The following is a 27645-nucleotide window of genomic DNA, read 5'->3' on the forward strand; positions in this document are numbered from 1 at the left end:
CAGACCCAGGACACTGCAGTCGTCTAATTACAAACAATTCAATACTGAACTAAATGGAAGTGGGCAGAGTATCTGTATGAGCAGGTAACTAATAGATTGCTCAAAGTAAGTGGAGAAGAAGGAGACTTGTACCCTTTTGAGCTCATTGTTAAAGGATTCTGTGCTTTCCAAGAACTTCCTCTTCTTCTCCTGGTGACGCTCTTCAATTTGCAGCAGCTCAGCTTCCAGTTTACGCTGGAAATGTAATAAATGAAGATGCTTTACTTCTGAAGAAATGGACAACAATATCCAGTCCAACATTTAAATGCAGCCATGTTTTAACATCCTTACACCAAAACGTTTTCCTCGATTCAATACCCAACACACACTAAGAGGTAAAAAAGTCTGAACAATAAATGGGTCTGTACAGTAAAGCACTGCTACAATGAGACTGCAGCCATAAGCAACTGAATCTATTAAACTGTGCATTTACCCTCTATAAAGAAAGGTTGTGTGTAATAATGAAGAGCTACGGCTTTGCTACTTATGGTGTCCTAAAGAACAACATGCAGCTTAATGTGACTCTCAGTAAAAAAGGCCACAGGTGAAATCTCACATCTTGGCACTCCTGAGAAAACCCAGTGAGCAGCAACTGGAGCGCATGGAGTGCAGACACCCAACAGGAACAGCGTGGGGATGATCAAAGGACGCGGGACTTGGCGTGCTGCCTTCCCATCATTTATCTTTACCTGGTGAACCATTAAGGACTGAACCTGGCGTTTCAGAACTTGCATTCTAGCTGTAGTGACAACGGAGCGGACGTCAGGAACCACACTTTCGCTCAGGATCTCACTGATGAGCCGATGGTTCCTTTGGAAACGAGCTGTAGCTGTGTGCTTCATCGAAAACCCATCGTCGTAATCTGGAACGGGAGTGGGAAGTACAACGGCTTTCATTCCCCAAAGCAAGCACCGGGCTGATGAGACTGCTCCAATGTCACCACTAATTGCACACAAACCAAAACCTAACACTGCCTTCTCGTGTCACAAAGTTCGTACTAAAATATTTGACTAAAACATTTTGATGTTCTAAAGCAGAACATCAGCTGCTGAGGAAGAAAGCCGGTGTGAGGATCAGAATGCCATTCACCTTAGCACAGCTACGGCTGCTATTCTGTATGCATCCCCACACACATGAGCTTTGGATTGACCTTGTTAATCACTGTGTGTTTTCCAAGTTTCCAGATTAAGATGAGCTATTAATGCACTGAATGAAGAAAGTGTTTCTGACTAACTGTGGTACCAGAACAACATTCACTGAAAAAGAAAAAAACAAACGTAAAATACTGACAGAAGAGAAACTCCTCCTGTGTACCAAAACGACATCTGAAACTACAGAACACGCTTCCTACATCTAGCAGCACTCAAAGCTTCTGGCCTGTAGAAGACAAGACTTGCCATGCTGTGACTCCTGCATTTGCCCACAGAGCAGGTCAAGCCCTTCACTATAATGAAAATCGAAGCAGAGTCAGAACTGCTATCTGAGCCTCCAGAAACACATGGTCTTTTTCCTCTTTTCACAATATTCCTGCAGTCCCTACGATCCTTATGACGCACAGGGCAGCACAGCAGCAATGCTCCTGCCACAGGAATGAGTCTGCCTTTCATCCCAAACGCGAGCGGATCCAGCTTGGTGCTGGCACAGCTGGCTCTGCCTGCATTAATTCTGGCTCTGCCGGCACTAATTCTGACCCACGTAGTGCGGAACAGAAATTAAAGCCCCAGAAAGCCAGCTGCTCGGAGCACTAAACTTGTTGACATAAGTTCTGCAGTTACCTCAGATGGGAAGGTGCTGTTGCCACAGGCTTTATCTCAGGGTGTAACTGAGCAGATTTTTTCACCCTCAGGTTTCAACAAGTACGTACTGGGTCAAAAAGTTAAAATCAGACCTGAACTGCACGAATCTGAATTTCTCCTGCTGGGTGGGGTGCATTTCCTTGCAGTCAAATAAACTTTCAGAATTTTCTCATCAACTTGTCAATAGTGAGGATAACGCTGTTCTAAACAATCTCAAATGACATCTGTTGAACTTTTGAAGTTCAGGTGCTCCTAATCATACCAGAACTCAGCTTATCAGAATGACGTGCTTCTGGTAATGAAGTGCAGGATTCCACTCAAGCTGGATTAAAGGAAGCAGCTCATCATTTGGTAATTCATTTGTTAAAGCCACCAAAGAGTTTTAAGCAGACTGATTTCTTTTGAACTATCTGCATTACTTCACACACAATTAAGGGCTGGAAGATTTATCACTGGATTGCCACCTTAGGTTTTGGGAGCGAGACAAAGTCTGCTGTTAGCTATATGAAATAAAAATGGAACCACGAGAATTAGTACTGAAGGTACTGAAATAAAAGGAAGTCACGCTCAGCACCAGGAAGGCTACACAGAAGTAATTTTCTCTATCTGGCATGTGCTTATGCCACAGGCCCTGTGATGAGACTGTCTCCCTGCACACCCATACAGACTGCTTTCTGCTTACCATCTGGATCTTCTGCTGGCTGTATGCTCATGTAAGGTTCACCCTTCTCCATGCGTGACTGCCTTTGTCGGCTTTCTTCTTCTAACGCAGCCTCAGCACGACTTTTTGCATTGATGTAGGCAAGGTATGCAGGAGAGTTATGGTAGGCCTTCATGGACTCATTGTACTCAATCTGAAACGTGACCAATATCGTTTGATTGCACCGCTGGACAATTTCAGACCTGACACAATTAGGTGTAACTCAAAGTGCAGTTATACAGACATCTCTTCTGAACTATCTGACTGATACACGACCAGATTCCCTCAGCTTTAAGTTTTACAAATTAGAACTCCTTCCACAGTCATTCAGCCCAACTGGCGTTGGACTTTTAGGTGTGTTTTATTGCCTGAGAGGTCTTAAGAACGCTTTGTTTTTGTTGTTTGAAGTCAAACTTCAGAACAAGGCATTTATTGAATGAACTCTGATAAAATTAAGATGAGTTGACTTAAAATATTCTCAATAATTCTTTGGATTTTAACTATGTCTTTTACTTCGATTTCTTCTCTTTCTTTATTCCAGTTATGCCATGAGCCAGTTTCCAAGTAACCTATGCCTTTGCGTTCTTTGATCCATCCCTGCACTGGGATGATACAGAGTGCTGCAGCCAGACTACTGGTAGCAGGACTGCATCACTGTTTTCACCTTCTCTGAAATATTTTCCCTTTGAATTGCTTTCTTTCACGTCACTTTCAAAATTTGCCTAGTCTAGAATTTGTACAGAGATTTGAGGTATTTCCAATGAAGAATGAGATAATCTATGATCCTGGTACCAATTCCTAAGGGTGTCAGTTTCATCATGACTAGGGCTGGAAACCTATCTAGGCACTGGAAAAATACAAGCAAGATGGCCCCTGCCCCACGGAGCTTACAATCTAAAGACTGTTACCAAGTTAAAAAAATAGGATTCCTTAATTTTGTTTCAACTAAGAGCATCCAGCTTGGAAGTACTTCTCTACTGACTTGGAATAAAACAGCTCAGGTTCGATCAGGCTGTGCACAGCCAGGATGCCAGCCAGGTTTAACTACAAGGCAGCAGGTGGACAAACTCCCCGTTGTAGTTTAGGATCACAGTAACAGTCTTGTAAAAGTCCTCAACACTTACCAACCTAGAGACATGGCGTAGCTGTCATCTTTTGTCATGAAGATAAAAAACAAAAACACAAGAAAACCCTAAAAAATGGTATCATTTTTCTACTAAGAAACAAAACGCTATGCTACAGCGTGGAGACACACCAGATAATAGCATGGAAACCAAACCGTACATGACTGGAAGTCTTTTATGAGCATGTTCGTGCCTCAATAGCAGTAGTTGCAGAGCACCAGTTTTGAAAGAGGATTTTGGTGTTGAGACAATCTTTTCAACACTGTTGTTGTACAATTAAATCCATTCATTAAACAGTTAAAATCGGCACTCAATTATAAATACTTCATTTTGAATTAGGTCTAAAAACTGACCAGTCACAGCTGATGTACAGTTATTAAAAAAAAAATCTAAAAGACGTGTCAGGACACACTTCCATTAAGTTACATATAGGGGGTCTCGTGAATGCCTCATACACCACTGCATGGGTAAGATGAATTTTTCTTCTCAGACCAGTTCCTAGAAGAATCAGCTGTAATAAACATCCCAGATTTCTTCCATTTACCTTTTCAGCTTCATATTCATTCAAATACTCTTGCTTCTCTTCATCAGTGAGATCTCGCCACATTCCTCCAATAATCTTGCCAATTTCCCATAACTTCAAATCAGGATTGGACGCCTTCACTTGGTCCCAGACCTTAACAGAAACAGCTGGAGCTTTACTAATGATATCTAAATACTTCCAAATTAAACATTTTATATTGTCATCTCAGTGTTCTTTCTGGAACCACCACGAAAAACAGGATTAAGTTAGGGATGAGTCTGGCTAAACTATCTCGGTTATTTTCTGGGGCAGGAAGTCAGTAGGAGGTCATCTACTGAAACGGGCAATTGCTGAAATGGCTTTGGTTTCATGAGAATATTGCCTTTAACCCTCTTAATTCTCTTCTCAAATGCACATCGCTGCATCTCTGGGAAAAAAAAAAGTGCTACTGAGTACACACATCCAGCAGTAGATTACGGTAAAGAGCACTGAGCTTTTCAGATCAGAATGCAACATTTCAAAATATTTTTCAGTCTTGCTGATCAATTTGAGTTCCAACAAGTTCTGACTCCACCAAAAAGGTTTCTAACTTTACAAGGAAAAAAGCAAGGAGAGAGCTGCCAGTGTTATTTCTTGCTGCGCCACTTGATTTTTTTTGTTGCTGGTTTTTAGGCCTAAGGCAGATACGCTGGTAAAGATACTTAACCAGAAGTGGAAGAATTTCCTTCTGGCTCACCCGCTTCAGACGGGCTCACATGCCCTCCCCATGCCCAATCAGATTTCAGACTCCACAAGGGTCTCTCTCCTATTTTCTGTCAAACAGTTCAGAGAATAGCGAAGTAACCGTTGCCACAGGCTAGGTTGGTGAAGGAGAACATGCAAAGTCCACTCATTGCTACTCTTCAGTCCAGCTACAGCACTGTACCAAGCCCAGTATACCGCAAGGAATATTGCCTTTATATAAAAAGTTCTCTCAGTAAGTCACAGGAACTTCTGAATGTGGCAGGGTGGATCCTTGTCAGCGGACAGCAGTAGGAAATTATCATTTTAGAGACAACTTTTCCCCCCAGAAACTGGCAACTGTAAGAACAGAATACTGCTGCCATTATTCTGCAGGGCAATGCATCTGTACTTTACAATTCCCTTAAAATGATGTGCAGGCTGTTAGGAGTAAAAGTTTAAAAGCTGAAACTAAGATAACAGCAATGAATTGTTAGCACGTACAACGCTAACGTTTATTATTACTTGTTCGATACCTATACCCACCTTCCGGCTGTACCTCATGTAGGGCATCAGGGGCTTGTCTGGGGGCTTTGGGGGCTTTGGAATGGTAATACCAGAGGAAGCCTATGGAAAAAGCGAAGAAGTCCATTTGTTAATGCGCTCACTGGAGAGCTAACACACGCGCCAGCTTTGGGAAAGCATTCACTCTTGCACAGTTGAAAGAAACCAACATCCCCCCACCCCATTCCAAGAAGGAAGCACCCCGTCCCCCCCCCAGCCTGTGAGCAGGTACACAACTAGTCCTGTTAAACTGCTCGCTAAGAAAAGCAAATCCCCCTCTGCAACCGATCCATCAGTGTGCGTTATTTGCCTCCAAGCTGTAATTATCCATGTTAGCCTCTGCATGTTTGTGTGCTCTGATCTTCCTTCCGGTCTGTGCAATGCTGAACACTTCGTGCTAAGTAAGAAGACCCAGAGGAGTGCTGCTGGTGGAGAGCTGCTGCACGCCCTGCTCATCCCTCACAGGACACCTGGCAGCTTTGTTCCCCTCACCACAACCTCACAGCCCACCACCTCTGCTCTGCAGGCACTCACACATCTGGGGAGTTACCGCTGTGGGACCATTTTCATAACAACAGAAAGCAGCTTTGAGCTTTTTCAGGATTGAGTAGATTAAGCAAATATTTGAAATTGGCCGTAAAGGCCAATGTGTCGCATTCAGCTTTCCAACTGTTCCTCTTCATGGTTTTTTTTTTCTGAATCTATGGAGTTCTATGAAACAATGCATACAGAACTGCGTATAGGTATAGATAATGTACATGGAGTATATGCATTACCAAAATGTATACATATATACACACACAGATGGATTTGAAAAACATTAACGGAAACTGTTTAATGCTTTTAAATTAACAGGAGTTCCAAGACACCATACATATACTGATATATGCATGGCAGAGAAAGCTGTGTATGCTTATGACATACAGAAACAATGAGAGTTCTCAGAGCAAACCTAACGTAATCTTGCTTAAGAAAATAAATCAGTCGAGTTCCAGCTTGTATGGGGAAGGCCTTTTCTGTAAGCATTTAACAAACCCGATGAACTCATACATGAAGTTGGAAAGGGGGTTTATAGAAGAGGCACAAGAAGAGTACTCTGCACTTAGGGCACCGTACGTGTTCCTGGACAAACTGCTTTTTATACCACGTTCCAAACTGAGCAGATGCTTTGAAATTAAGAAAGTCTTAAATGAAAAACCTTATTATGATAACTACAGGATTATTATTATTATTTTTAATAGGGATTTACTCTATTTCTGTTGTGTTAGCTATAAAAACTTTGTGCCTCCATCGCCTTTTTCCTGACTGCATCTGGTGCTCAGGACTTGATCTGTATTTGAAGGAAGCAGTCACCTCTCATTTCACTTCACTTACTCCATAAAAAATGAATTTAACAACCATTTTCCACACACCCACAGAATACAGAATGTCTGATTCTATTTTATATCATTCTACTTCTGTTGAAACAACTGCTTCTGAACTGGGGACTCTGCACAGTTAAATCAGACTAAGATTGGAAAGAAAAACAAAGGCTCACATTTCTTGCACAGCTCAACAGTATGATCTGCAAAGCCTTCCTCCTTATTTTTGTGCCAGTCAAAGTCAGTAACTTTGCAGTTCCCTCCCCCCAGGGATCAGTACCCGCAGAACAGACCTTCTCTAAACGTGCAGCGGTCACTGAAGACCACAGAGTGTCTCCTTGGAGTTCTGCATCACACAATTCCCACATGTTTTTCCCCCTCTTGAACAGAAGTCCATTTTCTTGTAAAGGGTTTCAAAGTGAAGGGGAAGGGGTAGGGATACAAAGTGAAAATCAGAAGTAATCTTTTGTTCCTAGAAAACGAGGCAGCAGCCAAGATTCAGAAGAACCTGAGCCTAAAGCCATTTCTGGGCAGTGCCTGTTGTTTGCCGGATGATGTAATAGTTGATTCTCCTACCGTGACCCGGCTGTTGGTGCCCGGGTTCCCTCCCAGCCTGTAGTTGTTGTAGGCCAGATGGCTGTATGGATTGTATCCCACAAACCCTGGTGTGCTGGGCATTTGCTGATGGAAACAAATGAGACAAAAACACGAATGAGAAATGAGATCAAACGAGGAAAACACATAAATGAAAATGAATTGCAATATGGCATGCAAAAGCAATCAGAATTTAAACAAGCAAATGAGGTGTAGCAGTTGATATCTTCTCAACACACAGAACTTAGTCCAATATAAAGCTATTAAGGAAACAGGATTCTTTAGCAGACGTGTCACTACAAATTTCTGTCCAAAGTTAGTGCTTTTACTTCTGCTAAGCGCGTCACTGGTACAAGCAAGTATTCCATCAGTCCTGATTGTATTTCCAACATTTAAGCCACCGAGAAATTCAAGAAGAGTCTCATATCCAAACTTAGAAGGCAAAGTAGCACACAGTATAGGGGCAAAAATTCCCCAATTCAACATTTATTACAACAGTGGAAATCTCTGCCTCCTTCTTTTCCCATCCTTTTGACTTGTACTGAACATGATGTTGCCAACAAATAGGGTAAAAAACAAAAAAAAAAGTCTCTCAAAGCACCATCTGTGCACCAATACCAGGAGCAGAGGACTTTACTGGTGGTTTGCAGAATCAAAATACTTTGGAGAACTGTAAGGATTAGAAAAACCAAGAGAGGATGGTGCATGGAGACGCCGCTCTGTTAGGAGGCTGCAGACTGACGGAACTGAAGAACTGCTGCAATGCAATCTGCAGGTTAGGAACCACAAACTAATCTTAGGCCATGACTGAATCAGACCAACCATGTAATGGTGATGGAGCGCTGCTCCCATCCAGGGCACCAGCACTCACTGCAGCACCACGCCAGGGGTACACATTACCTGCACTGTCTCACATTTGAGCGCCACTTTGGTGAGACCCATTTCAGCAATCTTTGAATGCGATGTGCTCACTGTACCCATTCTACATTATGACTATAAAAGCTCTATGATTAAGTTCAAATCTCCAAGGATCCGAGGCGTGACAGATGCAAACACAGAACAAACAGAACCTGTGAGCTAAACTACATTAACTTGCAAGGTTTTCAACTATACATGCACACGCTGCAGTTGGTTTATTTCTGAACAAATAATACAAAAGTATCCTTTAAAAACCAGCCTTCATATGTTCCATTCCCAAACTTAAAAAACCCAATTGCTGCAGTTGACATTGACTCAGTTTTTATGCCTCTGATGATGACACAGACATTTGCTATGTAATATGATGCCATTTTACTATATGACAGCACTACCGTAACATCTTCATTAAAATCAGAGGACAGCTAACCTCCATTCACAGAGAAAAAGTCAGCAGGAGTTACGTGCTACAAGGTCACCACCCTGCATTACACACCACTTGTTACTTCAGATGCAACACTGCGGTCAGTGAAAGCTGGTGATCTCTGCTCAGCTCAGGATCTGGCCAAGGAGGGGTAAACAAGGTGCTCCTCTGCAGCTCTTCACAAAGCACTGACTGTCTCAAGGACTGCAAGTGATTTAAGTCACTACAAAAGGTGTTGGAAAGACAGGCAATGCACATCACTGGTAGCAAATGTGAACCTGGTTTTGTGTACACTGCTGACAAATTCTTAGCTTGACTAAAGGATGCACCACCTCAGTGCCCACCCCTTAGCAGTGCCTGCGCCCACGATGTACCCAGGGGAACCACAGACACAGCTCCTGATGCAGGGATCCACTTGTAAGGGTACACACCGTCACATTCCTCCTAACAGCACACATCTATTGTGTGCAAAATGTAAACTCTGAACAAACTGTGCAAAACACAGTGATTTTTCTTTTTTTTTTTAATCTTAACTTGTATTTCACACATTGTAACCACTTTCGGGCCTCTGCTGATGGGAAGTATGGCACAGTGACGTGAAAGCACTGCATTTCACCCGACTGCATCCTGCATTTTCCATCCCAGATGCGGAGATCGGGGATAACAGCTCTTGGGTAACTGATTTCAAACTTTCTTTGCTAAAGAATTCCACTACAGCATCTTTACTCATTCTTTTGTTTCACACATTATTATTTTCTCCCATGAGTGCACTGCTTCCAAAACAAGAGCTGTGTTTGCTTTCAGGTGCTTTTCCAACCACAGCACATGAGTATTTCAGGATGCTTTTATACATGCCTGAGTACAACTGGACATCATTTTCACGTCTTCCTAACAGGCATTCCATACCCTTTTACTATAAATTAGGGTATTTATCATGCAGTGAATCCCAAAATATCAGTGTTTTCATGAAATCTGAATCAGATCACCATCTCTGAGTGTCTCCTTCTGATCAAATACAACAGAAATTTGCATTCCACTGAAACTGTGTCAGAAGCACAAAAATGTGTCCTGTTTTTGCTCATCATTTGTGTACAAGTTGAGCGGGGAGTTTGAGAATTAACTGTAACAAATTGTTCTTAAATATTCCGGTATTCCATTGCTTATGCTGCAAATACCATTTTAGAGCAACGGGCAGCGTTGTCTGCATGAGTTAAATGGCCACGTAGGTGAGTAATTCCAGTGACTGCTGATAAAAAAAGCCAGATCCTGCAGATGCTTAATTTAAGATGAAACCAGTTTGTTCAGCTTCTTTTTTGCAAACTGTTTTGAAGTTGAGATGACTTTAAACAACGCATATTAATAACGAAATACAACAAGTGTGTTTTTCCGACATAGGAAGGTGCTGCATCTCCACCATAATGGCTCTGGTAAGTCACTAACAGCTCTACCAGGGATCTGTGTTAATGAGAAAAGTCACTGTACTTACGGTTGCAGGAGCTGGGGTAGGAGGTGGAGCATAAGATGGCCTTTCTGTTAAAATACAAACGTAAGCAAAGAAAATCCTTGAAAATCTGAATGAGTTTCTTTAAAAGGCATCCACTGTGGCAAATGTTTTAATGTGATTTACTAAAAGAAAGATCCTGCTCACAAAGACTTTGCATTTTATTGTTGGAGAGCATATAGCAAAGGACAGAAGAAACTGAAAAAAAAAAAAAAAAAGACCACATCATTGCTATATTGCTGGTCTTTTATTTAGGCAGATTAAGGAGAGGGTAAGGAACAATGCAGGGAAGCAGGACTTAGCAGAAGCTGTGACAGTCAGATTTGCCGTGAGACCAAATGCTTGGACTGCAGCAGTGCCTGAGACCTCCAGGTGGGCGTCAGAAACAGCTCCATGCAGAGCCAAGCTGCAGTGAGAGCCGATGGCACAGCAGTCAGACACCACGGGAGCCAAAGCCAGGGCCGGCCAGGAACCGCTGCGTGCAGCACTGCTGCTCTGTGTACAAGGACTACAGGCACTGCCTCAGAGCCTGCTGAACCAGATCTGTAATTCACCAAAGGAAGAAAAGTCTGAAAACTTACTTGACATTTTGATAAGCAATTTTTCAGCCACCTGACATTATATTTGTGTTTCTGAAAGACAAAAGAATACCATCCCATTAAGCATTTCGCCTTTGCCTTCCCCAGCCTGCGATGCTTTGACCACCGGTCCATTCATTACAATCACTAAAAGTTCACCAGTTTCGAAAACAAAAGACTTTCTGGAAACAAAGGCGTTCTCTCCCCAAACGGCCGTACTTCGCACGGTCTGCGGGTTAAAGGGCCGCGGCACGAAACGCGCGTCTGTGCGGCCCTCACGTTCAGGACTTTCGGTGCGCGCCCGGCGCCCCGGAGCCATTCCACTCCAAGCCGAGAGCCGCTCGCAGACACCGCGCTCAGCACCGCCCGCACGGAGCGGGGCCGGACGCGCACGGAGCCCTTCGGCATCGCGCAGAGGTAACGCGCCGCAGCCCGGCCCCGTTTCCCGGCCCTTCTCCTCCAGGAACTCCGCGAAGTTCCACCACCGCTCGGCACCGCCCGCCGGACGGGTCCCCCGGCGCGGAGCCCCACACGGACCCGCAAACACCGGCCCGGCCCCCCCCAACCGCTCGACCGCGAGGGCCGCGCCGCCGGGAGGAGGCCGTGAGCGGAACCGCCGCGCGGGCAGCGCCCACCCGAGCCCCCTCGACCCCGCGCGGAGAGCCGAGAGCCGCCCCACGCCAGCCCGGGAGAGGGGACCGAGATCTCCCGTACCGCTCTGCGGGCCGCCCGGCGCAGCCACACTCACCGCTCCGTCGCGGCCGCGCTCCCTTTGTTCCTCCCCGGGCCGAGCCGGCGGCGAACACGGCGCCTGCGCACTCTACTCCGCACTTTCGCCACGGCTGTCGCCCTGCTCCCACCCGCAGGTGTCCGGGTGGCGGGGGGCTGGTCCGTCTGTCCCGCTCACCTCGGAGCCGCCGGCCGGCTGAGGGCTGCCCCACGTCCCACTAAGAGAGGAGGGGGAGGGGGAAGGAGTTGTGGCGAATCTGCGGGGAGCTCTGCCTCACCCCGCCGAAACCGGGATAGGGTGAGGGCGGCGCGCGGCGTTCCCGCTCTCCCGGGGCAGCGGGCGGGACGCTCTGCAGCCGCAGCCCCGCGTGCCCTCGCCCACCACAGCGCGGGGCGGATGGGGGCTGTCCGCCTCCACGATCCTTTTAGCACTTTTCACAGAGACGCGGCCGCGTTCCGCAGTGGCGAATCTGCGGCGGAGGGCGGCGTCGTGCGGCTCCTGTTGGTGCCTCGCGCCCGCGCCATTTTGCGCCCTGTTCTCCTGAGGCGGAGCTGTGAGGGCAGCGAGGCGGCGGCGGTGGCGGAGCTGCGCCGCGGGTCCGGGCCCGAGTAAATCCCGTAAATAAATCCCACAACGGAGCGAGATAAAGGCAGCGGGGCTGCCTGGGTTGTTCGTGGTGACTGAGAATGGCGGCTGTGAGAGGAGAGATTAAGGAGAGGTGTGAAGTCAGCCCGGCCGTGGCCAACAGGAGGGCCGAATCATGGCGGTGATGGGCGCGGCGCAGGGCAGGGGGTGCTGCGAGGGGCCCTGAGGTGGAGGCAGAGCCTGCAGCACTAGGGCATCTGTTACCACGGGAGCTGCCAGTGAGTGAGGCTTCAGGTGAAATAAAGGTTGGGGACTGAAAAACGGTCCTATGGCTGAAAAATAAAGATCCCTGTGCCTGAAATGGACGGCTCTGGTGGACCTGGAGAACATGGCATCCAGAGGAGAAACAAACTGTGACTGCCCTTGGAAAGACACCAGAAATAGTATTTTTTAAACACAAATAGACAGTGCCTATATAACCCCAGAGGGTGATAGAAGAGGAAAAGAAGAAACTGGGTGTGATGCTGAGCTGCTTCAGTGGGCCCATTCCTTCTAGGTGCCTACAGCCTGGCCTGCTTTTTTTTGCTCTTAAGTAAGCACGCTTACATGGACACATAGAGAGCTGAGCTCCGCCCTGGCTGCTCACAGTGTGCTCTCTGCAGCCACAATGGATATTTGTGGTATTACAGCAGAAAAATCTGGCTGCCATTCCACAACAGAAGGAATATAACAATTGAAAAGATCCTCCAACAGCCAAATCCTTTTGGTCTCCAGCTTCACCTGGGCAGAACATTTCTAAGGAAAATATAAGAAAATACTCTCAAGACAGACACACTGAAGCTCACAAACTCCGTTTTGTTATTTTTATTGTTGTACTGCTATTTACTTTGGTAAGTTTGTATCCCTGTTTAAAGTGCCTTAAAGCAATTAAAACTTAGTTTAAATTCAAGTATTGTAAAACATACAGAGTATAGCACAAAAAAAAGCTGCATAGTGAAAATGCCAGGAGAGGCTGTTACATTCAGGATGCCAACTACTCAGGTATTAACAACACCAGATCAGTTTTAAGGTTAATGATAATTAGCCAGCTTTATACAGTAGATAGAGAACCATGGGCAATGTAAACATTGCATTGTTCTTGCTGTTGATAAAAGACAGAAGCGTAACTGAATGGTGGAAGACTTTGTGGTACCCATTCTGTAACACATGCCTTAAGTTGTATGGCACTCACTGACATTGCAGCCAATTCTTTCCTGCTGCTGTGGATCCCGCAGATTCTGTCTGTGTGTTTTCTTGTTTTGAGCCCTCATAGTTCCAGTGATCTCAGCAGGGGTTTCTGATTTTAAGAGTTACCTCTTTAAATTCTTGTGAACAAACGTCCTTACTTGTTTGTTTGTTTGAAGTTTGTCCTGTGGTCCAACAAAGCACGTTGGGGTTCCATTTCTGGTTTCTGTCTGTGTACAGATGCAGGACCACCAGCTCTACTTTGTATGTGTCCATTGCTCTCAGTGGTGGCTCCAGGGGCACTTAATGTGCATGGCAGGGTTTGACTCAGCACATGCAGCCCTCATTTTGTCCGTCTTACTGAAGCCATAGTGGCTGTAAGCTGGCAGCTCAGTGATTTGCTGTGTGCTAGATCGGGGGCCAGTTTTACCTACAGGATTTGTCAGAAGAGGAATCTGTTGAAGGTATTTTAATTCACGTTGTAACAACTCACAAAATGAATTAAATATTGGTATTAAAAATGGATGCTTAACTCCTTAAATTTGAACAGTTAGAGGATATAATTCTACTCAGTATGGCTGAGAGTCGTAGTGCAGTTGCACATGGACAGCTAAGAGAGTGACTGATTATCGGTGGGAATCCCTGCTCCTAAAGCAGCAGAACCATACGGCTCAATGGTATTTGTTTGTAATGACACTGCTGAGAAACGTGTCCGTGGTTATGGGGGAGAGGCATTTTTGCTCAGTTGCTGCCTAAAAAACATTTAAAAATACTACTCAGTTTTAAAAGAAAGATGATTGTTAATAGCTTACGTATTTTAAGAGCACTGTTGCATGTCACTTTTTTTTCTATTAGAAAGTGTTTTAAAATATATATCAAGTATGACAATTATGATAAGAAATCATTGCAAGGGTTCATCAGCCAATATGCATATGCAGTATCGAATGAAGAGAATGAAATATGTGGTTCTGATTCCCAGAAAGAGAAACGAGTTCTCTTGCCGAAGTATAAAGTTACAGTTTAATTCTTTTAATATTTGGAGAAGTACTACAAAACAACAGTAATGAGAGAATTATGGTCTGTACCCAGAGTATAAAACTGGTAGAAGTCAGGCTTCCTGGGACCTGACTCTCCTGCTCTTCTCCCCTTCATTTAAGAGACATGTACATCGTGTTGTATCCAGGTCCAAGTGTGGGTCCGTAGCAGTGGCAGGAGGAGGCGCTGGCCTGCTGTGCTGTGCGCTACGGCTTGATGGAGGGAATGCTGCACGACCGCCTCATGACCAGCCTGACCTCAATGGCTGGCAGGGCTTTCTGCTGGCTGGGTATGCATCCTTCCTCGGCTGCTGCCAGGTGCAGGTCAAAGCGCAGTGAAACAGATTTCTTCCTTAAGCGTGGGTTGTCCTTGAAGAAAGAGCCTTCCCATTGCTTAATGACTTCATCCACTTTTTCTGTCCTGAAACAATAAAGCAAATGTGTTTCTATTCTTCAGGCGCTGTGTAACCCGTAACTTCAGGACTGCCTTTAAAATGTTACACTGAGTAACCAGAGGTTTTTTGTTTGTTTGTTTTTGTTTTTTAATTTTAACAGCTTTCTTCTGGAAAGCCGAGTCAAGGTGACATTTCAGTGTGGTTTTGTTTGTACGCTTTTAAGTAGACTTGGATACAAGACCATTGCTCTGAACACAGATAGTTTGTTTCCAAGGAGAAAGTTTAGCATTCAGCCTGCAATATGAGTCTGGAGTCTGTATGACCAAGGGCAGGACTGAGCTGCACTGCAAAGCTTTTAGAACATGGAAGAGAAAAATGTAGTTCCACAGCTCAGAATCTAAATCTACAGTTAATGTAAAAGAAAAAAATAAGGCAGAGGTAAAATACGGATAATTCAAAACCCAAGTGATGTAAATAATATTTAGGCACCAAAATCCTGTCGATCTAAACCTCCAATTCCGTTCCACGATTAGAATCTGAAAGTCTGACTCTGGAGCCTTGCAGGTGAGGTAAGCAGCCCCAGTCAGATCTGTCAGTGTCAAATAAGCAAAGCTTGCATGTGAGCTTCAAGTGTGGGGTGCGTATGGCAGCCCCTAAGGTGGCATCATTTTTTAATCAGATTGCCATGTTTTCAACAACTGATTACAGCTAAGTATTAGCAACGTGTGGAACAGCACAGTTTACTCCAAATGTTTTGTTCAGTGTCAGTGTACAAAAAACCTCAAGAGTGGCAGGAAAAAGAAAAAGAGGCGATGCAATGCCAGCAAAGTCAATGAAGATGAATAAAACATTCCAACCCTCAGATGCCCGCTGAGCAGTCAGGCTCTCCTTTCCTCTGTAGTAATCAGCAAAACAGAGGGCTTTCCCAATACGAGTCGGAGCAGCCAGACCTGAATTTATGTGCATAAATACACCCCAGAGGGACTTTGCAGACACAGTGTAGGCTCTTTTACTTTCAGCCTTAACTAAATGTATTATTAATAGTTTCATTCTTGACAGAAATTGCAATTAGAAGCAGCATCATTATATTGCTAGCTCAGGAAACAAATGCTAATAAAAAGATCTTTAATATTTAATTTATTGTTAAAACACACCATTCAATATAACTTGAACTACCAGTGCTATTCTGGAGCTTCCTGGCTGTGTGGATACTAAAGAAAGGAAAAATCAGAGAGTGAAGTGTAATGCCCACGATTCACATTTAAATATTTTCTTAAATTTGTGCTATTCTTACTTTATAGTGCCATGAGCTTCAGCACTTTGCTTCATAATATTTCCTTCTAGGATTGCTTGTTTTGTCATCAGCTCAATCTTCTCAGTTTCGTGCTTCTTTATACCATCTATAAAATAAAATCCAAATGTACCATGCACGTAGATGGGTGAGGTGGTGGCAGACAGCCACGGGTTTTTCTCCTCCATCTGTACAGAAGATCCTTCTGCAGTACCCCACAGTTACGAGGCTTTGTTGAGGCCATGAGCCCCAGGGAGCAGTGAGTGCACCCACCTGCAGGCAGCATGAAGGCAGTTGTGTTGAGGGTGGGCTTCCTGCCCTTCTGCTCAGATATGGAGCAGCGGTACCTGCAAAAATAAACAGCTTCACCAGCACCTCATAGCACTGAATGACTTTAATCCATCACTTGTCTTACAGGCAGCTATGGGCAATTTAAAAATAGGAGGGGTATGAGAAGTTCTGTTTGACTGTAGCAACCGTTAGGATTTCATGTTCTGAATGTAAAACTAAGGAAAGTTTCTGAAAATATCTGTTTAATTTTGTCATTATTTTTAACAGGTTATAGTATGTTGGTTGTGTGCCAAGTAGAGCTATTTATTAATACCGTGTTGAGTGTATTTTCACAGAGTTAGACACACCAAATCTGACTGCCTTGACTTATTCAAATGTGTGAGGTTGCTGGCTGAAGGCCCTGCATCATCTGAGGGAGTGGCTGAGGGAGGCAGTGATCCGCTGAAAGCTTTCTGAGCCCTGTTTTGTTTGGGTACCTGTGGGAAGTGGTGCTTTGCATTTCCTTATCCTCTGTTGCTGACGTAGCTGTAGCTATCTACATTTGAAAGTGCTGGTGTTCGGTGTGCTGGGAAGGGGCAGACACAGTGAGTTGCAGCTAATGCAAAGCGTCACTATCAGACACATTGTTAGACAGCATGCTGATGTGCAGAGCCCAAACGTGACTGACACTTGTTCCAGGTTGTGCTGAGTGATATGAGCCCCATGCAAAGGGAATTCTTCATGTGGTCCCATGGGTCCTCCTCTCCCAGCATGTTGCGTGTGTGGACTTGTCTCATCGTTGTGTTGTCAAGCAGCTAATGCCATATAGACTTGCATTGATAGCAGTGCCTCCAGGGAGGGTGCAGGCAGCTCATTATTACCTGCAGTGTACTGTAGAGAAGTCTGACATCCGTAAAGTGTGGAACTGGTAAAGCTGAGTACAATGAAAACACTTCTAAGGATTTTATAATATAATTTTTTTACTGATTGGTTCTTGTATTTATGATTCTGATGGTTATTTCATTGGGAAATTCTGAAGAGGAAGATAATGTGAGTGCTTTAATCAGCAGGTACCTGTTCTCTTCTTGCTCCAGCAGGCTGCGGTACGTTGCTATCTCCTCCTCCAGTTTCATCCTCGTGTTTAGGAGAATTTCGTGCTCTCGCAGCTGCTTCTCAATGCCTCTCCTCACTTCCTGCAGGTCTTTCTCTAAGCATTCAATCTCCGCCTCTAAGTTCTGTAGCTGCACGTGGTACTGCTGTTCTGTGGCACGCAGTGAGCGCTCCAAACCCTTTTCCTGTTGAATTTAACTCCTTTTAAGATTTGAAAAGTGTCTGTGAAGATGTTGTGCATACTTTTCATTAACACACATATGTGTTTTTATATTAAGTCCTCTAAGAATATTATTTAAGAACAATAGTACAGTTTTCAAGGCTATTTTCCAGTAAAATCTGTAATAATTTAAGAGAGGATAAAAGCACGCGGCCCTGTGTTAGTTTCCCCAGATCTGGCTGCTGATTTGTGGTGCTTACCACAGCGTGCAGGGATTCAATCTCGCTCTGCATGTGGTGCCACTGCCGCCGGGCTTCACTCAGTTCTGCTCTGGCTGCCTGCAACGCTTCTGCATCTTTGTCCATTCTTTTAATTGGAGTGGCTTCTTGCTGCAGGGGATACAGAAACAGATAACATAAAAATATTTACCTACAGTAAATAGAACAGGCACATAGAGATCTCTTATTGGGATTTTTTTAGATTCCCATAGATTCATTACAGCTAACAGTGACGAGTTAACATTTTATGTACTGTGTAATGAGGAAGTCCTTATCCTGCTGTGCATGGGGAGTAGTTGGCTGTCTGCAGCCCTAACATTTGTTGTAGAGGAATTCCAGTACAAACCAAATGGTTGTATTTATCCAGAGCACACGATCTGAGCTTCATGCAGGCAGGGAAACTGCAGTCAGTTCCCATGTCGAAATAGTCTTCAGTTGTAATGTATTTTTTTAATTTGTTTCAAAGAACAGCTTTATAGAAAGAAAGGGATGCATGAGTATATTACAGTTGACAATAGTCGTCATTATGTTCTTGCCTGAGCAGATTGCTATTTGAGGACAAGCACCTCCATGCATTACCTGAATAGCGTCTCCGTCCAAGTCTACAACTTCTTGACCTTTAAGAACAGGTTAATTAAGATTTGCATAGAATGGGAAGGGAAAGTTGGCGTGCTGAGTGTGTGCTGACACCCATGTTAAATGTGACAGTTCATCTGCGGAGCTCATGATGGAAATAAATGCTTTAAGGTCAGGTGTTACGAAGCAAATAAAGTAAGGTTTGCCCCCACCCCCATAGTATACTAACCTATTGTAATTATCATTATCACACCATCATTGTGGTGAAAACCCTGGATTTGGCTGTTCTGTAAGTGCATGCTTGATGCTCTTTGCTTGTCCCTCCGTGTCTGCGTGCTGCAGAGTTGCTGTGGTACTTCTGGGCTGCTTTGTGCCACGGGTCGGGCCTGGAGCAGAGCTCCAGCAGGCACTGCAGCAGCACTGTGAGCGGTGCTTCAACACAGACCTCAGAATGCCTGCAGTCCCTCTTCTGCAGCACTAAGGGGTGACAGCATATCTGATTTGCAGACTGAGTCTCTTGGCATTTGATGTCTGTAACTTGTTTTGCTGTTTTATTTCAAGGTTTTTAGGTTTTAGAGATGTTTTGTATATAAATCTAAACCAGCAGCACTACATGTTGATAACATGTAATGAATCTGTATGGAAGAACAAATTATATTTGCTGAAAAGTATGGCAGTTTTACTGTGAGCATTAGGAAACAGGCCCTGAAAAGGTACGGTTTTCTTTAATATAGGCGCTAAAAGCTGTAAGGCTTTCTTTAGATACATGGCTTCCTTACATTGCCTTTGATTTTCAAGATTCTCATTTGCTGTGGGATAACGGAGAGGTGCCAGGGCTCGTATCGCTGTGCAACCCGGCAGTGTCACTGTGCAGGTACAGAGCATCCGGGTGCACTGCACAGCTCTCCGTTCGTGTGCATTTCATGCCATAAACAAAACCTTCTCTTTATCTTCCAGTCCAAATCTTACTGCAGTAAAGTCAAAATCCCGTCCCCCGTAATATGCTGCATCGAAAAGAAAATACTGTACCTCATAGAGGCTGAGGGAGGAGCTGCATAGACAAGGGCTGTCTGCTTCCTCTGGAAGGTGTCTGTCTGCATGAAGTCATTACCTGGGTCCTTGCTGCGACGGCGCTCCTTATCTGATTTCTGGTGTCGGGCGTTTCATACTTTGCCCCTCTGCCCCCGAGGAGCCGGGCCGCTTCCATCCCCCTCCCATGCTCCCCTTTGGTGCCCAGCCTCGCTGGGGGGGGGGGGGGGGGGGATCTGCAGAGCCTGCGGCGGGAGGAGGCAGAGCAGCGGCGGCTCTTAAAGCCGCAGAGCTTCGGTTCTGGGCACGCACTGGAGTCGGGGCATCCTGCGGGTGTCTGGTAACCCAACATCTGGTGCTTCAGCAGCGGCTGAAATCAGGATGTCCAGATTATGTGTGGAAGTGAATGCATACAATGTCTTAATGCTTTTGTTACATTGTAAGTTAGGGTTTTTTATAACCTCAAAGTGTGTGAGGTTAGGAGATACAACACGAGGTACAAAATTACAGCTGCACAGAATGAGAGCACAACGGCTCAGGGCAAAGGGAGGGAACAGCTTCCCAGCAGTGCACCTGCAGTGGTGGTGATGTGGCTGGGGGACACAACAAGTTCCTCAGGGATGCTGCAGAACTTCCATGTGGAGGCAATGTGTGGCTGACCTGCTCTGCTGCTGGAGCTGCCCATTCAAAAGGCAGCTGGGCACCTGGGCATCCTTTCACCCAAGATTTCTGTGTTTCTGCACCAGGAACGCAAGAGGGTGAGGAACCATCACTATTAATGAAAAGAATGCTCTCACACATTGTGGCAAGGTGCTGTTGGCTGCCTTTCTGCAGAGCAGTTCCCAATGAACACCCCAGGTGTAGTTGGCTGCTGTCAGTGACTGCTGTCTCGGGAGGGGTTTGCAGTACTCTGTGCCTCACGTCAGTGCGCTCCCTTTGTTACATCTGCTTACTTTCCCCATTGCTTCATGGAGGGTGGAAAGTAAAGGCAGCCTGTCCTGCTTTCTACAAATCATTCTGTTTCCTGGCCTGTTTTAACTGCTGAATAGTTACAGTCTCAGTGATCATGTATGGTAAGAACTTCCCTTAACTTTTTGAAGTTCTTTCAGTAATGTGCAACATGGGATATTCCGTAAAAAATCTGATTTCAGTAAGAAAATGAACCCATGAAACAATGTATTTTAGACTCCAGCATATGCCAGTAAAATGAGGGGGAAAAAGCAGTAATCTTTCGAGATACTCTTTTGAAGAAGTCAAAGCCTTGTTCCACTTCAAAGTCTCCTTGTGTGCATAAGGCTTCCTTGTTCCTGACTGTCTGCTGGCACACGTGAAAGGATCCTGTGTAGTGCTTTGATTTTTCTGAGCTGGTTGTTCTCCAGCTGACCCGGGCAGGATGAGAATGTTTTGTTGTCCACTGTTTTTTCTGCAGCTGTCTTAAGCATTCTACTTTTACTTAGTTCTAAAAACAAATATTGTCAGTTTTTTCATTGATCCACATCCATGAAACAAACATAAGACTTTTTAGCTTAGGATTGTATAAACAAGAAAGGAAAAACCCACTCTCTAAGCAAATAACCTATAACTTTCCTTTTTTTTAACTGTCCTTTGCAGCTGACCTGCAGTTCCCTGAGGCTCAGAATGTCTTCTGCTTCCACCAGGCAGTCAAGGCTGTCTGCTACTCAGAAATGTTTCTGTTTGAAGTACAGTACAGAGGTCTGCAGGGGTGTTGGACTTGCTCCCAACAAACCAAATGTTATGCATCAAAATGTGTCAAGAGCTGAAATGTTGGTCACATTTCTGAAAACTTAAAAAAAAAAAAAAAAAAAAAGAGCACTAATGCTTTGTTTTTCCTTCCCTTTTTCCAGGTGTAAGGGGAACACGTGGCTATGACATTGCTGCAACTCTAAGGTAGGTTTAAGCCACCTTATTTTCACTAGGTTTTATGTCATTTTGGATCCTAGCAACTTCCAGTGCTCGTATTTTATTGTGGATGTTGGATTTTTGTAGGTTAAATACCAGTTGTCAATTCTTTGGATTTTGTGCTAATGTTACTGTGATTGCAGACTCCTTTGGTTCACCACTGATGACAAGACAGACCATAAATGGAGTGGTTTCCAGTAATTATAAGTGATTCTAATTTATCTTTTAGATCATAATACCAAATTCAGGATTAATATGCATGTAGGTAAATTGCATGATTACTCAGTAGCAATCTGCAATAGTACAAAAATGTGTCTGAAATCTAAAAATGTCTGAATTCCCGATGATTCTCAGCAATCACAGCTGCATTCCTTGACACAGGTGTATTATTTCGTATCTCTCCATGTGCAATTGTATGGAAAATACATAATCTTTGGAAGAGGAATATGAAACAAACACATTTTTCTCTTCAAAATGGAGATGCTATCAATCACGTGTTTTCCATTTTTACCTCTTCATACTGACACGTATATAACAATCTTCTAATTAATTTCTTTGTGGCATTTATCACGGTGACTTTTATGTAACTGACTTGGTTTCAGACGTTGTGGTTTTACCATACTGATTTCATTCTTTGATTGTTGTTTTTATTACCCTGGCTTTTGCTTGTTCCAAGTAGGAAGCTGAAGCAGTGCTTGTAGTTGAGTTTGCAGGGTGTGAAACAGAAGCACAGTATAAAATCTGTGCTGCCATTAGAATTTGACTTTGGGTCAAATGTTGAAGGGATGTGATAGAATGTGCAGAACATTTGTATTCTGGAGACACAATGAGATATTATAAGAGGTTGCAGTATGTTGTCTGATCTGAGAATCACACAAAAATGGTCAACATTTTGACTTGTGCACAAATATGGAGGTGTAGGTTGTAGGGGGATTGTATTCTGGTTTATAATTCTGTTCTGAATGACAGATTGTTTTGAGTAGTTCATTGCTGGATGGACAGAAGTCAGTCCAAGGTAGATTTCAAAATGGAAAATCGTGCTCCCACCAGGTGGCACTCTGGAACATCTCTCCGGGTTTGTGGCGTGCTTAGAAACCAGTGTATTCCTTTTCCTCCTACCACGGCAGCCTCTGTACTGTTATGGTGGCAGAAACTTTGTCCTTTATATGGCTGTAAATTGATAGCTTTTTTTTTTTTTTTATCCAATATTACTTTAATCCCATGTTTAAACAGTTTTGTTTTTTTTTAAATTATATTCTTGTTCTAACATTGGATTAATGCCTCTTTGTGGGGAGCACAATACTGTGGGTATAGTATATGGTAAAGCAAAATACCCAACAGAATGGAATATATGGCTCAGGAGTTACAGTCCTCAGTGGTGACGCGAAGAATGAAAGGAGATTACTATCTTAAAGCTTGCTGATTCCTCTTTTATTAGTCAAGAAATTTGGAAAATTTGGTTAAAACAGCAAAAATGTTTTATCTATTAATTACTCAAAAATATAGAAAAGCATATTTGATTGAATGTGTGCGCAGTATTTCTAGTAACTGAACAAAGAATTGAAGATAGAGTTAAAGAACACCATGAAAATAATGCAGGTAATACCAAGGGCTGAAGTGGAAAGCGTATTGCATGGCTGCTAGGAATGAAAACAGAAGTACTGCTTCATATCAAAGAATCCTAGCAAAAAGCCAATCTTTTTTTTTTTATGAACTTATTTTTACTTCTGCTTGGAAAGAAACGTGGAAAGAATGGATCCTTTGTGATCTCAGGTTGTGCCTCATATCTTCTCTTCAACTTCCTTCACGTGTGATGCGACAACTTTTCCATCCACCACTTCCTCAACGATGGTTTTGATCTTTCTGGTTTTGGTGGGATCTGAGCATCACAAAGGACACAAAGCAAATATTTATCTTACAATACCTTACATGAACAGCTGCATCCTTTTCCCTTTGAAATTAGTTACTTGTTGTGAAGAACTGTGATGTAATTAAACAGAACGGCATGCATTATTTTACTTTAAAACTTTGGAAATAATTCTGAAAAAGTACTTAATAATTCTATGTCTGGTAGTTATGCTGGTTATGTAAAACAGCTGTGTATGGGCACACATTAATATTTACCTGAATTTTAATGGTCAAGGGCTATTATAGCCAATTTAAAACAAAGCTTTATTTGGTTGAGTTCTGCCTACCCTGAGAAGAATCCAGTGACTGTGTTTGTGACTTTGACCCCGTCAAAGATGAGCTTTCAAATACAACTCCCTGTCCGCCACTCCTAAAAGTGAAGCAGAGACATACAGTGCTGCAGAGTGTTTGTCATGCTCAGGAGAGCTTGTGTCATTTCCTCTTCATGTTGGCATTCATAGATTAATTAAATACTGTGTACAATTCATGATGTCTGGGAAGAAGAGACAATTATTCAGAAACTGTCCATCTGCCTTATTTGTCTTTTGGTGAGTGTAGCACTTGTTTATAACTCTTTTCCTGGAGAGGATATTGTGACTGAAAATAAAACAAAGAAGATATTGTATATACATTTTCCTTACACAAACTCGCCATCCAGCAGGCGGCGGTAGGTTTCGATCTCCATTTCCAGGCGAGACTTGATGTCTAGAAGCTGCTGATACTCTGCGCTCTGGCGTTCCATGTCAGCCCTGACCTGCAGCAGCTGAGACTCCAGGTTCCCAATCTGAAGCTGCATTTGTGAAAGCTGAGCGCAGTAACCTCCTTCTGTTTCTGCTAACGTGTCTTCAAGGGATTTTTTCTGTGTAGGAAAGATACAGAGTAAAAGCTGACTGAGGAAGAAGGATTCTTTACAAATACGAAACCAACAGAATCAGTTTAATGGGAGTAAGGGTAGCCTCATTGTTCAGAGCTATTTGTTTTTTTCTTGAAATTCTGGTTTGTTAATTGGCTTTTGCTACTTCACTGAAGGTGGACATGAAAGATCATTTGCTTTATAACATGCTACTTGTGATCCAGTTGTATATATATGACTGCTATTTAAGAACCGAAAGAATGCAGGATTTATTAGGAAATAAATGCAAACCTTCAATCCTGTAGAAAAGTATAAGGTCTAAAAAGATCTGGTAAGTTGGAGAAGGTTCTCTGTCTAATTAGCAGTTTCCTTTCCACATACCATGGCAAGCTGAGATTGTAGCTCGATTTCCAAGTTCTGAAGAGTCCGTTTCAGATCAGTGATCTCGCTTTTTCCTGACTGAAGCTGCTCAGTGTTGGTGGAGATCTCCCTTTTCAGCTCCCCACTCTGAAATGGCAAGGAGGAACAGTGTAATTTCTCTGTTCTGGGCACTTATATTTACACGTGTTGGACTGAATTTTCCATGTGTGAGGTTATTACTTTCTCATTGAACCATGCTTCAGCCTCTTTACGGTTTTGCTCAGCAATGACTTCGTACTGTCCCCTCATGTCATTCAGAAGCTTGGTGAGGTCAATTCCTGGGGCAGCATCCATTTCAACGCTGACTTGGCCAACTGCACTGCTCTGGAGACCCTGGAGCTCCTGGAAAGATTTGAAGTAAAAATTATCTTAATAAAAGGCAAAATGCTTCTACCAGAAATGTATGCGAAGAAATGTGTGCGATATAAATTCTTTTTCAACGAGAGCCCTTCCTAACTACGTTCTGTCTCTTCTTTGAAGGATATGAAATGTCGAAATACGAGCACAGATCTTGCCTATCATTTCCACTTGTCTCATGGTTTTGATAATTAACTTTCTGACTCGTTTCGAAGCTGTTATGGTCAAGTCATTCTTTAACCCGCACCTCTACAACATTAGTACAGATGATACCTGAAAAGACTGTGATAAGCATCTGAGTTGGCTCCCATTTCCTTCATGGTTTTAATTGGCACATTTCTGTAGCAACTTTCACTTTAAAGGAACTATTTAATCCCCTTCTGGCTGAAATAAGTGTAGATATTTATTTTATTTAAAACTCTGCTTACATTATATATTTTTACTTTCCATTTTTTTACATATTTTTGTATTAAAAATCTCCATTCATCAACGAGATGACAAGAAGAATACTGTGTTAGAATGGCAGCAGGAGTCATCTTCTGCAGCACAGTAACTGCTGTGGTGGTACTGTGTAGCCAGTTTGAAAGAAAATAACCTGAGCTTCTGAGTTGGTTTAGGGAGAGGAGAAAGGGAAAGGTTGGGCTGTGGTATGGCAGGAGCTGAGAGAGGAGCAGCTTTCCTGGGGCGGCGTTCAATGGGCTCTGAGCACATGTGGCAAACTTTGTGCATCCCTGGAAACACTGAGCAGCCAAACCGAGGAGGTGGGGAATGCTGCACCAGCAGAGCGCGTGACTCGGTGTGCATCTCCTTAGCAAACTCAGAAAAGAACAGCAAGCACACAAAATAATGACATGAAGCCAAGGATCTGCCACTTGCATAAAGAAGGGAATAATGGGATGTTTCGCACTTCCATCTGCCGCTTTATGAATAGATAAAGAAAAAACATATACCTCTTCATGATTCTTCTTGAGATAAGCCAGTTCTTCATTTAGGCTTTCAATCTGCATCTCCAAGTCAGCTCGTGTCAAGGTCAGCTCATCCAGAACTCTGCGCAGACCGTTGATGTCAGCCTCCACACTTTGGCGAAGAGCCACTTCATTCTCATATCTGAAAAATAAGTAATTAAATATCCTTTTAATGTGGCTAATGTGGTCAAATGCACACTGTTACTCTACTCATATAGCTTTTGCTATGAAATCTTAATGAACAAAATTCTCATAGTATTAGTAATTCTGTTAACATATTCTGCAATGAAAGAGATTTGCAAGTAGTAGGGACACTTCCCTTTGAGTGCTGGTGAGAGGTTTTGCAATACTGAGGTATACTTACTTCAGTCTGAAGTCATCAGCAGCCAGTCTGGCATTATCAACCTGCAGAATGATTCTTGCATTGTCGATAGTCGCATTGATGATCTGGAACACAGGCACCGACCAGAGAATGATTTCATAGCCCAATGGCTTTGCAACTCAGTATAGCTTCTTGCATAACTCGTATTCTAAATGTGACTGTAGTAAAAGTAACTTCTTAGACCATTGCATAATTAACTATGGAAGTATATAGGACAGATTTCCAGCCTCTGCGAGTTTTCTTGTTTCACTTAGTGGAAGAATGCTAGTTTGCCTTGTACAGCTCATAATCCCTGAAGAATTTGACAGGAACTTTGTTTAATGAACAATTGAATTTGTGATTTTAAAAATATGAAACTTTCTAAAATGTGAGCATTTGAACAGGAGTTTGCACGGCTGGACTCTACTGCTTGCTTCCTTATTCAAATTAAACCAAGTCACTTGGCAGCATTCTGTGACAGAGCTGCAGAACTGCAATTAATTATACATGAAAAATTCTACACACAATTGCAAAGTGCCAGGACGATTGCAAGCATCCATCACATACATTTGCTCTTGGTTTCTGAAAGGAATTTGTTATTTTTCTCCAAATGCGGTGCAGTGAATTACAAACACAGAGCTGCATTAAGCACATAGCTTTGCTACCTTGTTTCGAAGATCTTCGATTATTGGGTAATATTTACTGTAGTCGTTCCCAGATCCCGGGACAGCAGCTCCAGGCCCATTTTTCTCGTACCACTCTCGGATTTTGCGTTCCAGCTCCGTATTGGCATCCTCCAGGGATCGTACTTTGTCCAGATAAGCGGCTAAGCGGTCATTGAGGTTCTGCATCGTTTCTTTTTTAGAACCAGAAAGAAGGCCGCCATCCCCACCACCACCAATGCCAAATCCACCTCCAAGACCAGGAGCTGCGCCGCTGCCAAAGCCACCTCCAAAAATGATGCCTGAACCGCTCCCAAAACCGCTTCCGAAACCTCCACCAAAACCACTGCCTGAGCCGCTTCCATAACCACCTCCTGAGCCACTAGCGAAGCCTCCGCCAAAGCCGCTGCCTACGCTGCTCCCAAAGCCCCCGCTGAAGCCAGAGCCAGAGCCAAGCACAGAAGCAGCACCGAACCCTCCGGCGGATCCACTGCCAAACCCGAGGCCGCTGCCACCAAAGCCGCCTCCAGTGCTATTGCCGGACAGCCTCAGAGAGCCCCCGCCAAGACTGCTTCGAGAGGAGAACTGCCGGGGTCCCACACTGCTGCGCACTGAGAGGGCCATGGTGCTCCACAGAGCTGGGCTGTTCTGCCAGGCACGGAGCAGAGCAGGGCAGAT

At 43.9% G+C, this 27645-nt stretch overlaps 3 protein-coding genes and 1 long non-coding RNA gene across 9 annotated transcripts in view; 1 reads left to right on the top strand and 3 right to left on the bottom strand.

Moving 5' to 3' along the window:
* SMARCE1 (SWI/SNF related, matrix associated, actin dependent regulator of chromatin, subfamily e, member 1) overlaps positions 1 to 11651 on the bottom strand; it is a 14551-nt gene extending 2900 nt beyond the window's left edge. The window contains exons 1-9 of one of the 5 annotated variants that reach the window (XM_015299606.4): positions 11554 to 11651; positions 10843 to 10893; positions 10247 to 10290; positions 7404 to 7508; positions 5449 to 5529; positions 4204 to 4335; positions 2518 to 2689; positions 729 to 901; positions 133 to 234 (exon numbers count right to left, since the gene is read on the bottom strand). In XM_015299606.4, the coding sequence (XP_015155092.1) occupies positions 133 to 234; positions 729 to 901; positions 2518 to 2689; positions 4204 to 4335; positions 5449 to 5529; positions 7404 to 7508; positions 10247 to 10290; positions 10843 to 10849 (816 nt within the window). In that variant the 5' untranslated portion in view covers positions 10850 to 10893; positions 11554 to 11651. The remainder of the gene's footprint in view (positions 1 to 132; positions 235 to 728; positions 902 to 2517; positions 2690 to 4203; positions 4336 to 5448; positions 5530 to 7403; positions 7509 to 10246; positions 10291 to 10842; positions 10894 to 11553) is intronic. The other 4 variants (NM_001006335.3, XM_040653169.2, XM_040653171.2 and 1 more) reach the window with 4 other exon arrangements.
* A 195-nt stretch (positions 11652 to 11846) lies between these two features.
* Positions 11847 to 27456, top strand: LOC107055316. Its single transcript, XR_006932212.1, has 3 exons — positions 11847 to 13044; positions 21387 to 21429; positions 27171 to 27456. It is a non-coding gene; the product is annotated as an uncharacterized LOC107055316 (long non-coding RNA).
* KRT222 (keratin 222) lies at positions 14101 to 19702 on the bottom strand. The gene is made up of 6 exons (NM_001195477.2): positions 19604 to 19702; positions 17899 to 18027; positions 17443 to 17663; positions 16372 to 16445; positions 16102 to 16207; positions 14101 to 14833 (listed from the first exon to the last, which is right to left on the bottom strand). The coding sequence occupies exons 1-6, from the start codon at positions 19697 to 19699 to the stop codon at positions 14620 to 14622; spliced, it is 840 nt and encodes a 279-aa protein (NP_001182406.2). The 5' UTR covers positions 19700 to 19702; the 3' UTR covers positions 14101 to 14619.
* LOC121107692 (keratin, type I cytoskeletal 12-like) lies at positions 22851 to 27641 on the bottom strand. 2 transcript variants are annotated; one of them, XM_040653354.2, is made up of 8 exons: positions 26971 to 27641; positions 26309 to 26391; positions 25930 to 26086; positions 24803 to 24964; positions 24584 to 24709; positions 23991 to 24208; positions 23637 to 23719; positions 22851 to 23320 (listed from the first exon to the last, which is right to left on the bottom strand). In XM_040653354.2, the coding sequence occupies exons 1-8, from the start codon at positions 27589 to 27591 to the stop codon at positions 23223 to 23225; spliced, it is 1548 nt and encodes a 515-aa protein (XP_040509288.2). In that variant the 5' UTR covers positions 27592 to 27641; the 3' UTR covers positions 22851 to 23222. The 2 variants fall into 2 exon arrangements, with proteins under 2 accessions (XP_040509288.2, XP_040509289.2); XM_040653355.2 differs by lacking the exon at positions 23637 to 23719.
* Between the last annotated feature and the right edge of the window lie 4 nt (positions 27642 to 27645).

Source organism: Gallus gallus, chromosome 27, assembly GCF_016699485.2.
Source record: "Gallus gallus isolate bGalGal1 chromosome 27, bGalGal1.mat.broiler.GRCg7b, whole genome shotgun sequence".
NCBI classification, from domain to species: Eukaryota; Metazoa; Chordata; class Aves; order Galliformes; family Phasianidae; genus Gallus; species Gallus gallus.

What these genes read in the sequence shown, in the direction of transcription:
- KRT222 (NM_001195477.2), bottom strand. Translation starts at nt 19,699, where the DNA reads ATGGAAGCGGCCCGGCTCCTCGGGGGCAGAGGGGCAAAGTATGAAACG. An exon ending in CTGGAGCAAGAAGAGAACAG is followed by an intron (nt 16,446 to 17,442) that starts GTACCTGCTGAT and finishes TTATTTTTGCAG; the next exon opens with GTACCGCTGCTCCATATCTG. An exon ending in TGCCTTCATGCTGCCTGCAG is followed by an intron (nt 16,208 to 16,371) that starts GTGGGTGCACTC and finishes TTTATTTTATAG; the next exon opens with ATGGTATAAAGAAGCACGAA.
- LOC121107692 (XM_040653354.2), bottom strand. Translation starts at nt 27,591, where the DNA reads ATGGCCCTCTCAGTGCGCAGCAGTGTGGGACCCCGGCAGTTCTCCTCT. An exon ending in GCTGATGACTTCAGACTGAA is followed by an intron (nt 26,087 to 26,308) that starts GTAAGTATACCT and finishes CTTATTTTTCAG; the next exon opens with ATATGAGAATGAAGTGGCTC. An exon ending in TCAAGAAGAATCATGAAGAG is followed by an intron (nt 24,965 to 25,929) that starts GTATATGTTTTT and finishes AAATCTTTCCAG; the next exon opens with GAGCTCCAGGGTCTCCAGAG.